The sequence below is a fragment of the Lissotriton vulgaris genome, chromosome 1_1 (assembly GCF_964263255.1).
Source record: "Lissotriton vulgaris chromosome 1_1, aLisVul1.2, whole genome shotgun sequence".
Classification (NCBI taxonomy): domain Eukaryota; kingdom Metazoa; phylum Chordata; class Amphibia; order Caudata; family Salamandridae; genus Lissotriton; species Lissotriton vulgaris.
In genome coordinates this window covers 2,031,083,193-2,031,098,680 of record NC_141685.1, presented here as the reverse complement: position 1 = coordinate 2,031,098,680, position 15,488 = coordinate 2,031,083,193, and the positions used below count along the sequence as shown (strand labels likewise).

The window sequence follows — 15,488 nt, the reverse complement described above, 5'->3', positions numbered from 1 at the left end:
TTCCTAAAAGATATCTAGCGACAGAAAGCTTTAGTAGGTCGTACAAGCATATATAAGCTCAAATACATTTACATTACATTTACAAGCATATCGACCAATAACATATGTAACTATCTTCACAGAAGCTTTATTTGGGCTGCGAATTAGAAAACTAACGTTAATATAATCTTATGTTTGTGTAAGAAACGAAATAAACGAATTTGGTTAAGCAGAGACTGTCATATTATGCCAAAGGCTACAGTAATAAAATGGGCAACAATCTAAAATTACTAATAATAGAGGTAATGAACCGAGACTACACATTTTGAAAAAGTCTATACATTTTGATATAGTGTTTAAACGTTTAGGTATTCACAAATAGTGACGTCGGATGCATTTATCACCCAACCCAATGGTACTTATCATCCTCGTTATGAAGAAAGGCGGAATTGGTCCCCCAGGATGCAAACATGTGACCTGTAATCTACACACAGATCCCTGTAGAGGGAGCACTAAGATACCAAACTGTCTCATCAGCTCCCGCTATAACTGGAGGTATAAAAGCTTGACAATGCTAGGACCTATATTTTTTTTACACCATACCGCCCGACCATATATGTTGACTTAATGAATACAATCTAAAAAAAATTAAAAAAAGAAGAGATTTGGGCTTGGCTATAACCAGTCGAAACATGTTTGATAGGGCATCGAGCTTCCTGGTACAATCCCTTGTGTAGTCGTCCGAAATTGAGTATTTAAAAGCCACTGCCTAATATCCTGAAACGGTCTTTGTAAAGCAGATTTTGAGAGTCTTGAAGGTAGCCTCTTGGAATGCTGCTCAACTGGCGGTGGTGTCAGGAGCCAAGGAATGGAGCATCCGCCAGGTACCTGACTGAGAGGTGCCACTGCCTGATCCCAAGAGCCAAGGAATGGAGCATCTGCCAGGTACCAGACTGAGAGGTGTCACTGCCTGATCCCAAGAGCCAAGGAATGGAGCATCCGCCAGGTACCAGACTGAGAGGTGCCACTGCCTGATCCCAAGAGCCAAGGAATGGAGCATCCGCCAGGTACCAGACTGAGAGGTGTCACTGCCTGATCCCAAGAGCCAAGGAATGGAGCATCCGCCAGGTACCAGACTGAGAGGTGCCACTGCCTTATCCCAAGAGCCAAGGAATGGAGCATCCGCCAGGTACCAGACTGAGAGGTGCCACTGCCTGATCCCTAGAGCCAAGGAATGGAGCATCCGCCAGGTACCAGACTGAGAGGTGCCACTGCCTGATCCCAAGAGCCAAGGAATGGAGCATCCGCCAGTTACCAGACTGAGAAGTGCCACTGCCTGATCCCAAGTGCCAAGGAAAGGAGCATCCGCAAGGTACCAGACTGAGAGGTGCAACTGCCTGATCCTAAGAGCCAAGGAAAGGAGCATCCGCCAGGTACCAGACTGAGAGGTGCCACTGCCTAATCCCAAGAGCCAAGGAATGGAGCATCCGCCAGGTACCAGACTGAGAGGTGCAACTGCCTGATCCTAAGAGCCAAGGAAAGGAGCATCCGCCAGGTACCAGACTGAGAGGTGCCACTGCCTAATCCCAAGAGCCAAGGAATGGAGCATCCACCAGGTACCAGACTGAGAGGTGCTACTGCCTGATCCCAAGAGCCAAGGAATGGAGCATCCGCCAGGTACCAGACTGACAGGTGCCACTGCCTGATCCCAAGAGCCAAGGAATGGAGCATCCGCCAGGTACCAGACTGAGAGGTGCCACTGCCTGATCCCAAGAGCCAAGGAATGGAGCATCCGCCAGGTACCAGACTGAGAGGTGCCACTGCCTGATCCCAAGAGCCAAGGAATGGAGCATCCGCCAGGTACCAGACTGAGAGGTGTCACTGCCTGATCCCAAAAGCCAAGGAATGGAGCATCCGCCAGGTACCAGACTGAGAGGTGCCACGGCCTGATCCCAAGAGCCAAGAAATGGAGCATCCGCCAGGTAACAGACTGAGAGGTGCCACTGCCTGATCCCAAGAGCCAAGGAATGGAGCATCCGCCAGGTACCAGACTGAGAGGTGTCACTGACTGATCCCAAGAGCCAAGGAATGGAGCATCCGCCAGGTACCAGACTGAGAGGTGCCACTGCCTCTCTTGCTGCCACCAGCAGGTCAGGGCTGCTGAGCAGTGTGCCTGGCAATGCTGCGATTTCAAGGTGCAGTGTCAGCTCTGGCAACAGCTTGCTGAAATGTGGTAGTTTTGCGGCATTTACTTTTCAGGTTCCCTTTCTTCTGGTTTCAATCTTTCTACCCAGCCTACTATGGTGCCAATGCACTGTTCTCTAAGGGCCCAATTCACAAAAGAAATCTGAGACAAAATCCTAACTTTACGACTTTCGGTATTCACAAAAAGGCATTTAGTAGTAGTAAGATTCCTAACTTTACTACTACTAAACTGAGACAAAATCCTAACTTTACGAATTTTGGTATTCACAAAAGGCATTTAGTACTATTAAACTTAAGAATCCTAACTTTACTACTACTAGATGTTTTTTGGGAATACCAAAAAACGTAAAGTTATGATTTTGTCTCAGATTACTTTTGTGAATCGGGCCCAAGGTTGTCACAGTCATGATAGGGAGAGATAGGTTTTGCATTGGATGGGGAGCCGACATCACAGAAGGGTTGGTTAAGAGAAGGCAACTCGGCTAGCTCGACGACCTTAAATCCATCACCCGTGATTGACTGCCTCACCTAACACACCTCAGCATGAAGCATGAACCTGAAAGGCAGTCTCTGAAAAATCCTGCCTGGTGCTAGAGCCTGGTATCAGAATTCAGACTGCCAGGGCCATAACATGGCAGACTAGGTGAGTGGCACCTTCTGTCCATGTAGGTGAATGGAAGCCCCTGAGAGTTGAAGGCAGGAAGCTCACATTGTAAAGCACTGAGCAGTAAAGAAGCAGTGATTGTGGTACTGGTTCTGCAAACAAAACTGTTCACCAAGTAAAGAACCCCGGGCTAGTCAATGGGAAAGGGGCAGGAATCCAACTCCTTAGAGATGACACATGAGCATAACTGAACCAGCTGTGTCTACAAGATTGAAACATTAAGGGTACGAGCGTGAACTGAGGAGAAGCATAAAAACTATACCAACGGCCAGCAGGCGGCACTGCAGTGCAGAAAATCTACCCTGCACTACCACGCTTGAGAGCTGAAAATACGAGATCATGTATCCAGTTCCAAGAACTGAAACCCTAGACTGATCTGGGAGTTACTCTATGTTACTGATCTAAAATCCAGACCCTGGCAAAAAATCTGCACGCTCCTCCATCTCACCATGCTGCCCTATAACCCTCTACATTACCACACAGAAGATGTTAAAAACTCATTTTGTCTCCTAGTCAGTTCAATTTGCCATCGCTTAACTTGGGACGGGTATGCTCAGACGTGAGTCCTGTGCTCTCCACACCACTGGAGTCAAGCTATCCTGGCTGAAGACGGCTGATAGCCAGAAACCGGTCCTAGGATGCTTGATTCCGGTCCAGGGAAGACATGGCTTGGCAGTTCAGGCAGGACTCTTCCCATGAGGCACAGGGTCAGGGCTGTTGTGCATATGGCCATGTCTGAACTGGGGTGGTGTGGAGTACAAAAAAACGATGTACTTAGGCCCAGATCTCTGTACTGGGGTGAATGTATGACATTGTTCTGCCTTCTGTCCTTCAATTGTTGTTTTTGCATTTATCACTGAACTTGCAAGCATCTTGCACCAGCGTTTTATCCAAGTTAATCTGGCAAACTGCACTCGATGGGAGGGATGGTGAACTAAGAGTCTGGCCCAGACGGTAAATTGAATCCTGGTTGGAATCGAGGAACAACCACGCTCTTTCACAGAAGATGGTCAACAAAGCTGAAGGGATGAAATTAGATTTGTAAAGTGCAAGCATCTGCTGCCGAGGGGAGTGTCCCAGAACTAAGCCATTCAGTTAATTGCTATTTCTCTAAAGCTCTCTAACAAGAAAAGTCTTAAGTACTTTCCTGAAGGCCGATTCTAGTTTTGTCTCCCAAAATCCTTTGGCAGAGCATTACAGAGCTTAGGGACCCCTGCGGAAAAGGATCTTCTGCTCAACCTGACTTTGCGGCCCCCAGCTTGATTTTGCAGACCCTATAATTAATCAGGTGATCATCTCCCATGAAATGCTTGATCGCCAGTTGAGAGCTACCTTTGACGAGGTGATGGGAAGGATCAAGAAAAATAATCTAGACTTCCTTGATTTCTAGAGGGACTCATAAACTGGGGTAACAGAAGAATTATTTGCTCGGGTCTTACCATCCCTCCTAGAGCGCCCATGCTTTGTCTTTCATTTCTTGATTGGGCAGGCCTTCATATGAGAGCTCACCTTGTGGCCGACTGAATAACTGCCTGGCACCTGAAAACAATCCCCTGTTCATGTGGATCCATAAGAGAATGACATCTGGACTCATTTTCACAGAAGAGTTAGGTTTCATTGTTAAAAAAGAGGTTTAAGTATTTAATAGATATTTCTTTTTTTACATACATTTGGAGTAAAACAAATCCTGATATGTTACCAAAACACATCTTAATATAGTTATGTATTAAAAAAATGTGAAAAGCTGTATCCATACCTCTGTTCCAATGAATGTCGGGCGGATGTAAAGGCTGGCCGAAGTTGAGTAGGGAACCCATTCTTGGTCAACTTCAATAAACTTAAGAATGCACTTCAAAAGCTCTTCTTTGTCGAATGGCTGAAAAGAATGAATGGAAAGCAATGATATTTACCTAACTAGCGACAAATGACAGTCCAATATAAATTACGCACGAAGCACGTCAGGAGAATTTAAATAGAATACTAACAAATAAACATTATTCTGTAGATGTGTGTACATGTCGGTGCAAGCTCACTAGAATAATACATGTCCTTCTGGGTGGGCATCCTGAATATCGAAGCCACAATATTTAGATAGGCACATTTAGAGGCCAAAATATCGAAAGGTAAGTATACATTTTGAATACCTAACCCCGCATATATGTGCCTTGATGAAATAGATACGCAGATGTGGATTTAGTAATCATAAATCTTTTTTTCCGGTGCATGCACTCTATTCTTCTTCTATAAGCACTTACGTTTCGCTATTTTGGTCTTCGTTACTTTGCCTCTGATGTTCTTGTCTCATGATATTCAGTGGTACATTACTTTTTCAGTGTTTCCAAGGTGTTTTGATAAAGAGGTGCTGCTCCTGATATCAGGTTTGTGGGGTATAGGAATTTATTTTCACACGCACAGTGCCACCGTTTTGGCATTGCCAATTTTGCTCTCTGAAGCACTTTCATTTTCAGAGGCAAATCAGCAATACACATGACCTTAGCTAAATGGAAGACTAAGACAGCTTTTCTTGTTTACAAAAGCCCCTGTTCACAGCGGCAAGAAAATAGTCCACCTGGATCATCTGCACCCTGGGACCTAACTCAAGACTTTCTACTCCACTGTTACCAGAACAGAGTCCCACTTGAATCAACCGCCCCAAATCAAACCTAACAATGAAACCCGAGTATCTGCTGGCAGAACTGCTGGGTGAGTGCCAGGGAACTGCTGGGTGAGTGCCAGGGAACTGCTGGGTGAGTGTCAGGGGAACGGCTGGGTGAGTGTCAGGGGAACTGCTGGGTGAGTGTCAAGGAAACTGCTAGGTGAGTGTCAAGGAAACTGCTAGGTGCGTGTCAAGGAAACTGTTGGTGAGTCTGGGTTAGTGTCAGGGAACTGCTAGGTGAGTGTCAAGGGAACTGCAAGGTGAGTGTCAAGGAAACTGCTGGGTGAGTGTCAGGAAACTGCTGGGTGAGTGTCCGGAAACTGCTGGGTGTGAAACTGCTGGGTGAGTGCCAGGCAACTGCTGGGCAAGTGTCAGGGAACTGGTAGGTGAGTGTCAGGGGAACTGCTGGGTGAGTGTCAGGGGAACTGCTTGGAGAGTGTCAGGGGAACTGCTGGGTGAGTGTCAGGGGAACTGCTTGGAGAGTGTCAGGGGAACTGCTGGGTGAGTGTCAGTGGAACTGCTGGGTGAGTGTCAGGGGAACTGCTGGGTGAGTGTCAGGGGAACTGCTGGGTGAGTGCTAGGGGAACTGCTGGGTGAGTTTCAAGGGAACTGCTGGGTGAGTGCCTCCACTGGCTCGGTTAACTATCTCTGTTTTTCCAGCCATCTTGAACGACACAGGACTGTTGGGTCACAGTAAAAATTGTTTCACCCTCCTGAAGGCTGGACTACTGAAGCCTGATTAAACGTCTTCAAACATTGAGTTATATTGTGTCATAGTTCGCAAGAAAGACCCCAGGCACATAATTCTTGCACAATTAAAGGAGATGGATTTTCCTGACTGTTTCGGACTTGACCATAAAAAAGGACTGAAAAGCCTAAAGATACAATTGAAATGATCAGTACAGGCGAGTGCAAGCCAGTGAAGATCCTGAAGTCGCATTGTCTCGCTCAAAATATGTTCCTACTCGTGGGTCAATGACAGCGACAACTTACTAAAGTCAAACTCCTAGAGGAGAGACCAATGGCTATTGGCAACATCTGCAAGGTCACGAGATCATGGACTGGAATCACCTTGCACGGTCACAGTTGTAGAGGGGAAAACAAACACAATAACGCACACGTGGTCCAGATTGTTGGCAGCACACATGTGAAAAAACTCCCAATGTCGAATACTCAGTCACCAACTCGCCCGTGGCTTGCCAACAACAATCTACATCCGTATTACAGAAGGCAAAATATTTGTTCAGCAAACGGGCAAGTGATGCCATGTGAGCGCTCTTGTTAATTTAATATGTACAATAAACATTGACAAAACTTTGGGTGAAAAGATGCTTCTAGCATTTGACCATCATTTGTGTATTTAAGGAGGTGGGTGCGTGAAGTCATTTCCAGCTAAATAAGTTTATTTAACAAAATGTCATGTCCTGTTTTTATTCACTACATCTGCAATGCTGCATGTCCAGATTCGTCCCTACAGTTGGATAATCGGCTGGCGGGTGCACATTTTACGGAGTGTGACTAAGGACTTTGAGGTTATAACACGTCAAACCACATTGGCATTTATTGTGTATCCATGAACCAACATCAAATAGCAACGGAAGACACAAGGACTTGCCAAGATTTCCCAGACAATATGTGGCCAACTGGTTGTCATTCTATGGGCATACAGTAAACCATCAGCACAGGTTAAGCTTGAAAAGAAGTAAATATATACCGCTGTCATTCGACCATGTACTGTGCTAAAGGTTATCTGATCATTTCAGTCCATGTTTGCCAAACACCATGTATCCCCTACTGAGCTCCTAGGTTACAAAGCATTCCTGTTGTGTAAGTAACAAGCTGTTCACTCCCACTAAACCAATGGTTCTTAACCTGTGATCCAAGGGCCCCATGGGGTCTGTCAAGCCTAGGCAGGGGGTCCCTGACTGCTTTGAAAAGTATGTAATAATAATAGATTAATACATTGGATACAAATAAAGAAGCAAAATATACAAAATGACATTTTTAAAATGTTCTGTAAATCTGAAGGAATTTGAAATTGGAGGCTAAAAATTGAGATAGTATTTCAGATTGATTCATGGGAGCAGAGAAAGTGCATCAAACAGAATATAGTACGGACGATAAGCGACATCAATTGAATTTAGAAAAGCTTCAGCCTTCCTATTAAAATTAAAATGTTGATTTTTTTACATTTGTTTGTGACTTCAATACAATATTTTATAATTTTTGTATCTGTTGATGAATGCTTGTTTCTGTATCTTTTGTGTATTCTTTTGCAGCTCAAATCACAGAAAATGCTCAGGCCAGAGATAAACAAAATCATAATGGCAGGACATTTCCATTTTAAAGCATACAGCTCCACCAGAATGCAGGATGGACCAGCTTAAAAATATTATTTTAGTCTTTTATGGAACACAATTAGGTAGCTGTAAAATAACAGGCTTGGACTAACAGCTTGATGTAATCTGAAATTTATACCCGAAGAATGTTTCAACTTCTAGTTCCTGCGGAAGTGCCTGATATTCGCAATTTCTTGGCCAGATATCCAGAGAGAAGTGTCTTGAAAGCAAGACCTTAAGGAAAATGCAAAAGTCAAGCAACCAGGGTAACTGAAAATGAATAGGTGTAATTGCGATCATATAGTTGAGACCGCCAAATCAGCCACATAGCATGGTAGAGGACATATGTGTAAAATGCAGGGATGAGGCAAGATACAAATGCATTGCCCAATACTGAAAATTACTAAAGTTTCAAGCATACTTCAACATTCAGAAGGGGTGGGGGGATAAAAAAGGTGATTCTTCTTAGAAGGTGCAGGTAGAAGAAACAGACAGAAGGGACAGACAAAAAACAAGTTCCAAAAGTGAGACTGGAGGTTAATAGCAGAATGTAGGCGAACCCAGTCAGACACAAAAGGACAAATATTCAGTGCATACAGAAAGAAAAGCTAAGAGACATTCATGGGAGGTTCAAAGAAGAGGAGATCAGCAGAACCTACATCTTTGAGGGGTTTCACTTATCAAATAATGAGACATCAAAACTTGTATAGCTCAATTCCAGTCAGACAGAAAGTGGCAGTGGGATGAACACATCTACGCGCAAAAAGAAACCAAACCAATAAAATGCATATTGAAATTAGAGTCACAACAAAATACCATTAAAAAAGGAGCATTTCAATGGCGCTCCTTTATATTGGAACAAGAAGCCTTCAAAGTATGATAATCATTTTCTTTTGAATCAGTCCCCACAGGAAACACCACATGGAACAGAAAGTTTAGAGGGTTCTGACTAGGACATTAAAAGTGTACAATGGACGGTGTAAAAGTTCTTTTGTCATTCTGTTCTAAAGCTGTGTTAAAGTAACCGTTCAAAATGGGTTTTTGGGGAAATATACACAACATTGCCGAGGGTACCACAAGTTGTTCGGCATGTCAAGACTGTGAACCTATTGCATCTTCAGTTTCTGACAGCCAGAAGGAAATATGGCCGAAGTCTTCAAGACTTAGAGGTTAGATCTTTAAATGCTAAGGAAGCCAAGACGAGTAGATTGGCAGGGACGCCATGGGGCCTTTGACTGCTGTTGGGGTAGTAAAATACAGCATTTTCAGGGTTCAATGGGTCCCTCGGGGCTCTTAGCACCAGTCCCAATGGTAACCATGTACTTGGCCAAGCAGAGACATGCATGATTACTCGGAGAGCTGTATTTAGAGCTTACACCCACTGATCTAGGGCTCCTCTAAAAACATTGCCAACAGACAACTGTTTAGCAGACACAGGAATACAGAATAGGAAGCTATAACATTAGTGCATGAACCCAGAAATTAGCAGACGCAATTAGAAGTAAGTAAGGTTGGACCATGACTACTTCACAACCCAGTAGACAGGAGCTGGTGCTTAGAAGTGCTGCAACAGTGGAAAAGATTCATAGAAATAAACTTGAATGAACCCATTTTATGAGGCCTAAGGGCAAGAGGCATTCTCCTATGAGTTTCTTTGAGTTATTCTATTAGCAAAATCAGGTATTAATTCTTGAGTGGCTTCTATTCAAGAAGAGACAGTAGGAGTGTGGGAAAGAGAAACACAGAGAAGGTATATTTGAATTATTATTAAATATGAACTGATGCTAACATCTTAAAATAATAGCAGCAATGTCTGAATTTGTGGATAAAGAGTGAGTAGTCCATATTAAGATATAGAGTTCTTGAACAATTGAATGTGCGCTTGTAATGTGGACACCAAGATGAGCTTTTTGGGGCACCCCATCGATTTGCACAACAGATGTAAAAAATTGATCAGAGACAGATTATAGAGGAATTGGGGTGAAGAAGATTATCATGTGAATCCTAGGTAAAAATTCAAACATGATCCCAGAAGCTATGGCCAACTGCAAAGTGCAGGAGATAAGGATCAACGTTCCAGTAATAATTTCATAAACAGAGCTTATTGTTAGTAGCAGATATTTCTGGCCCATAAATCCGAAATGGATCAAATCAAAGGTCCATACCATGAAAAAGAAGGAGACAACAAAAAATAGAGATGGCATCTTTTACGTGACTGTAGAGAAGATGTGCACAGGTTTCAAGGCACAGTTTTTGTTTCACAAAGGTGTGTTAGTCCAAGCTCTTACAGGTGCAACCCACGTCATCTTCACATGTTGCCATGTTGTAACTGATGTGTAGTTTACACTCGGAATAACAGAAAAAAGCACCATCATAGAGTTGGGGTATAAGGAATCTACTTGAAAGTAGTTCATGGAAAATTATTATTTACCACATATTGTTAAGATCTATAAGTCCGTTCAGGCCTAAAGAGCAACAGACCAGACAAAGGACCTAAGGTGCTAAAGGTCTTCAGCTCCAGTGCTCGACACTTAAAGTACACACCTTCACCCTCTCCTGGCACTGTGCCCAGCTCTGTGCAGCTGAACTCCCAAAATAAATTAAAAAAAAACTCAAATTAATTACCCGCTTGCAGTCATTCACCCGCAGGTCACATGGGGTTTAATGATTTGCAACATGAGGATCCTTTGCTCCAGAATCTCAAAGAACCAAAGAGATACATTCCACAGCTGGTGAATTCCTGGTTTAATGGGACACGTTTCTCTGAAGATATCCCCATCAGAACCCAGGTTTATGTTTTTATTTTTATTTTAGTGTTTTATAGAGCACGAACTTGACCTGTGAGGGTATCATAGTGCTTTACAAGATATACAGAGGTGTGCAAACAAAGTTCAAGGTGCAGAAATATACAGAACTGTACAAAGGGATGGCGAGGGGCAGGGGTTTAGGGAACATAGGGGATACTGGGGATACAAAAGTAAGATTGCAATCATATTTAAAGTCAGTAAAAAATGAAAGGCCCCGTAAATTCTGTGCGGGGAGAGTTGGTGATCTGGGGAAGAAGCAATAGTCTTAGGAACATCAGATTTGTGGTCAGGCATGGCAGGCAATAAGGCAAGGAATTTGCCCATGAGGAAGGTGTTGGCCTCCTTCTTGAAACGTACTAGAGAAGGGATTCTTTGATGGAGGGTGGGAGAGAGTTCCAGATTCTAGGTGCTGCCCTGGTGAACGCCCTATTATAGGTTCTTTTTTTCTGAAAAAAGGCGGGTTGGACTACGAATTTTCTGGCGGATTGGGAGTTCCTGCTTTCTCCAGATACCACTAGTTTTTGTGCCAGATAAGCAGGGGAGTTTGAGTAAAGAGCCTTGTGTGTGATGCATGCCAGTTTCAGCTGAATTCTGGCCTCTAGGGGAAGCCAGTTCAGTGCTTTCATATGTGGAGAGATGTGGTCGTATTTCCTGGTGCCGTGCGTAGTCTGGCGGCTGCGTTGAGGCAAGCTTTTAAGGGTGCTAGGGAGATCTTGGGTAGACCAGTGAGGGTGGGGCAACCATATTCCAGTCTGGAGATGACTAGTGCTTGAACTGCCATTTTTCACTCAGGAGCCTCAATGAAAGGTTTCAGCTTCCAAAAGGTAGCTCAAGTGGAATCTAGCTGCTTTAGCCATTGAATTGATGTGGTCCCGCATGTTCAAGTTACAGTCTAGGATTATGCCCAGGGAGTCCACAATGGTCAGCGGGCAGTTTAGGGCTGTGATGGCCTTGATCCACATCTGAATCTCAGGGATGGCTTTAGAGGGGGAGATTATGAGAAATTCGGTTTTCTTTGGGTTGAGTTTTAGTTTGTTAGCGGCTAGCCATTGGACAGTCAATTTCAGGGTCTCGTTCATGGAGAGGATCTCCTCAAGCGGAGAGATATTGTTGTATATTTGGGTATTGTCCACGTACATGTGGTAGGAAATGTTGGCGGTACGAAGAACTTCGGTGAGTGGCTCTAGGTAAAGATTAAAGAGGGTGGGGGACAGGGTTGAGCCCTGGGGGACTTCAACAGTGACCGGGGTGGGAGCGGATAGGTTGCCGTTGATGAGGAATCTCTGGGATCGATTATGGAGGAAGGACCTGAACCATTCTAGAACCACACCATCCAGACCCATCCTGAGATTAAGGCGTTCGAGAAGTTTATCATGGTTGACCGTATCGAAGGAGGAGGATAGATCTAAGAGAATTAGAAGGCAGGTTTTGCCTTGGTCTAGGGCTTGGAGGGCATCGTCCACCATGTGGAGCATAGTAGTTTCAGTGCTATGCCCCGGTCTGAAGCCAGATTGGCAGTCATCAAGTAGGTGGAAGTTATTGATGTGCTGACTTAGTTGTTGCTTTACACATTTCTCAAGTACTTTGGCTAGCAGCAGGATATTGGAGATGGATCTGAAATTGTCGGGGGAGGTTGGATCCAGAGACGTTTTTTTTTTTTAAATAGGGAGGACTTGGTCGGCTCTGAAGGGGTCCGGAATCAATCCCGGTTGTAGAGAGGTGTTTATTATTGCAGTCCAGCAAGGAACAATGGCAGCATTGAGGCAGTTGGAAGGAAGCGGGTCATTATAGTAATTGTTAGGTTTTAGGGTAGAGAGGATTTTGTAGATGGAGTCTTCGTCATATTATTCAAAGTCAGACCAACGGGCTTGGTTTTTAGGGGAGGCCAGAAAGGGGAGAAAGGGGGCGGGTACGGAAGGGGTTGTGAGTAAGAGGCAGTACTGAGTTCAATTCCTAAAGCCGTGGTTTTATCAGCGAAGAAAGAGGAGGATTTATCTGACAATATTAGAGATTTGGGGGATTCTTTCGGTGTTTTAGCCAGTTTGTTGGATTGGTGTTTGACCAGTTCAAAGAGTTTACGGGGTCTATTCTTGGCGTTGCCCAGTTCAGATCTGAAAGATTCTTTTTTTAAATTGAGGATGTGCTTGTTGTAGGAGTTTCTCGCTTGGCAGAGAAGTTTAAGAAGCGTCGCAGAGGGGTGTTATCTCCAGTTTCTTTCACATTGTCATAGGGACCTCTTCTCCATGTTGAGGGAACCAGTGAACCAGGGGTTCCTGTCTTTGAATTTTGTTCCTTTCAGCTTTCGAGGGGAAAGGTCGTCCAGAATGATTGATATAGTTGACGAGTGATGCTCATTTAGGTCGCTGACCGAGGTTATGTGCAGAGTGGTGGGGGGGGGTCAGATTTGCAGCGAGCCTCCTGTGCCATAAGGTCGAGGTTTTTAGTGTCTCTGGTCCATTGTTTGGGGATCACAGGTTGCAATGTTTTAGTCTTGCAGGTCACATGGGTCTATGGAGATGAGCTTGACTGAGGATTCCTTAGAAATGATCCAGTCAAGGATGGCCCCTTTTGAGTGAGTTGGCTGAGAGCAGGCTTGAGTTAGTGCTTGGTCAGTTAGTAGGTCTTTGATAGCGTTGACGTGGGGATCTTTGCTGTCATTCCAGTGCAGGTTGAAATCACCCTGGAAAATCTCTTTGGCATTGCAGGAAATCTTAGTTGTGATGATTTCCAAGAGGTGATCGGTAAAAGAGTGGTTGGAGCCTGGAGAGTGGTAGAAGATGTGTAAGTTGCAGAGATGTAGTGAGCTGCAGCAAATGGAGAGTGCGAAGTATTTGGAGGAGTCAGTGGTGTCCGCCGAGAGTTCAGTGACAAGGAGGGAGGATCGATAGATGCAGGCAATGCCTCCTCCTTTCTTGTTGGAGCGTCTGTCCAGTCTGGCGATATTATAGTTGGGAGGGACTAAAAGGTCCAGGCAAGGGGAGGAGTATTCATTGAACCAAGATTCTGTTAGTATAGCTAGGTCTAAGTTTTTGTTCAGGATGAGGTCAGCAATATCAGTGGCATGCTTGACTGCTGAACGGCAATTGATTAAGAGACCAGAAAAGGGGGGCCTGGGGTGGTGGTGACCGGGGTCTGGACGGACAGGGCTACCGGGGTCGAGGTTCCTTTTCATCACATTTCTGTTAAGGAGGGTAGGTGGCCTATTGGGGTTAATGGTGACCGTGCTGATGGGGTGACCCGGACTCGTGTCTTGCGGATAAGGGGTGGCTTGGGCAGAGTTGTGGTCACAGAGTTGTGATCACGGAGGATGGTTAGGATTTCGTTTCTCGTAAGGTCTAGGGGGTAAAAAGTGGCGATGGTAGAGGTGTAGGAGAGTGCGAGAGCACGGGATTCATCCTCTGAGAGGTGGAAAGGTTGATTGCGTGGGTGGAGATATCTCAGAGGTAGCGGGAGTGGGTGCTTGGGAGGCTCGGTGATCGGTGTGGGGGGAGGTATGAGGTGACTTGAGGTTAGCAAGGGAGAGCTCGGCCAGATGAAGGAGGTTCATAAGGTCCTGAATGGAGCTATGTATGCTCTGGGGTTAGTTTAGTCACTCTGGAGTGCAGAGTTTCGAGATCAATATGATCTGGGGTTGCTAGTGGGCAAGGGGGCAAAGGTTCAGGAGCAGTCCAGGGACTTGTAAGGGTGGCAGGGGAGATAGGTTGGTTTGAACAGACTCCAGGGTCTTTGGAGTATCTAGCTCACAAATTTGGTGGATGGCAGGTGGGGAGGAGGTTGGAGGTCTGGCGGCTCTGCTGGAATTGCCAGTGGGCGAGCTATAACGGTGAGGGTGATCAGTGTTGGGAGCCATAGGGGGTTTGTTTGGACTACGTCCTGGGTAAGGGGGAGCGTACTAGTCTCCCTGTTGGTGGGGGGTGCCGGGATGTGGCAATCAGGGGTGCCGGGGATTGTCCGTGGTAGAGGTTAGTAGGCATGCTAGGGGGGATGGGAAGAACTGCAGTGGAAACCCTTGGGGGGGTGCGAGAGGTCAGGCTCGGTAGGCTGGCAGGACATGGTGCAGGTGTTAGTCACCCTATTTGTGTTGTGCACGTGGTTTCTGAGGAGGGCGAAAAGGTCTGCAAATTTATTAAGGTTATTGGTAGAGGCTTGGATCAGAATGATGTCATTTTTGTAGCGGGTGATGGTGAGGTCCGCTCGTAGGGTAGAAGAGGGAGCAATTGTGAATTTGGTGCCATAGGGGATGTTTCTGGTAGAGCGAACGTTAAGGAGGTGTGTCAAGGTTTTACGCCAGGCGGCTTTCCTTCTGGAAAATAAGATAAGGTCCTTTATGCAAATGCCATTGCCCTCATAGTGCTGCAAGTCAGATATCAGAGTCTCAGGGTGGCTTTTTAGGGTGGGGTGCTTGAAGGATTTAGCGGCCGTTTTAGAGAGGTTGGGGGGGTAGACCTGCGTGTACGAGTTTTCACCTGCACACGTCAAGGCAGGACTTTCCATGATCGTTAGGGAGCTACACTAATGTCAGTAGTGGTGTAAAGTCCTGAACTGCCCTAGTGTAGATGGGGTCAGTTGAGGTGGTGACCTACACTTTAATGATAAGTAAGGTTACTGGCGTAGCAGTGGAGGTGAAATGTTGCACATTAGAGCAGTAGAGTTATGAGGCAGCGCCATCTTGAGGTCAGGCACTGTGATGCAAAGTCAGGGTGTCTTGGGTGGTCGCCATTTTAAAGTCAGGCATTGAGTGAAGGCAAAAAGAGAAGGTAATTTTCAAAATCCAGCACCACTCAAAGGAGAAATACCTATGATTATTGGCGGCGTTTGTGGGTTAGCTTTAAGTAGAA

At 45.3% G+C, this 15,488-nt stretch overlaps 1 protein-coding gene across 2 annotated transcripts in view; it reads right to left on the bottom strand.

Moving 5' to 3' along the window:
* BCAT1 (branched chain amino acid transaminase 1) overlaps nucleotides 1–15,488 on the bottom strand; it is a 329,634-nt gene that overhangs the window by 148,966 nt on the left and 165,180 nt on the right. For both annotated transcript variants that reach the window (XM_086920336.1, XM_086920331.1), the window contains exon 5: nucleotides 4,605–4,724. In XM_086920336.1, the coding sequence (XP_086776462.1) occupies nucleotides 4,605–4,724 (120 nt within the window). The remainder of the gene's footprint in view (nucleotides 1–4,604; nucleotides 4,725–15,488) is intronic.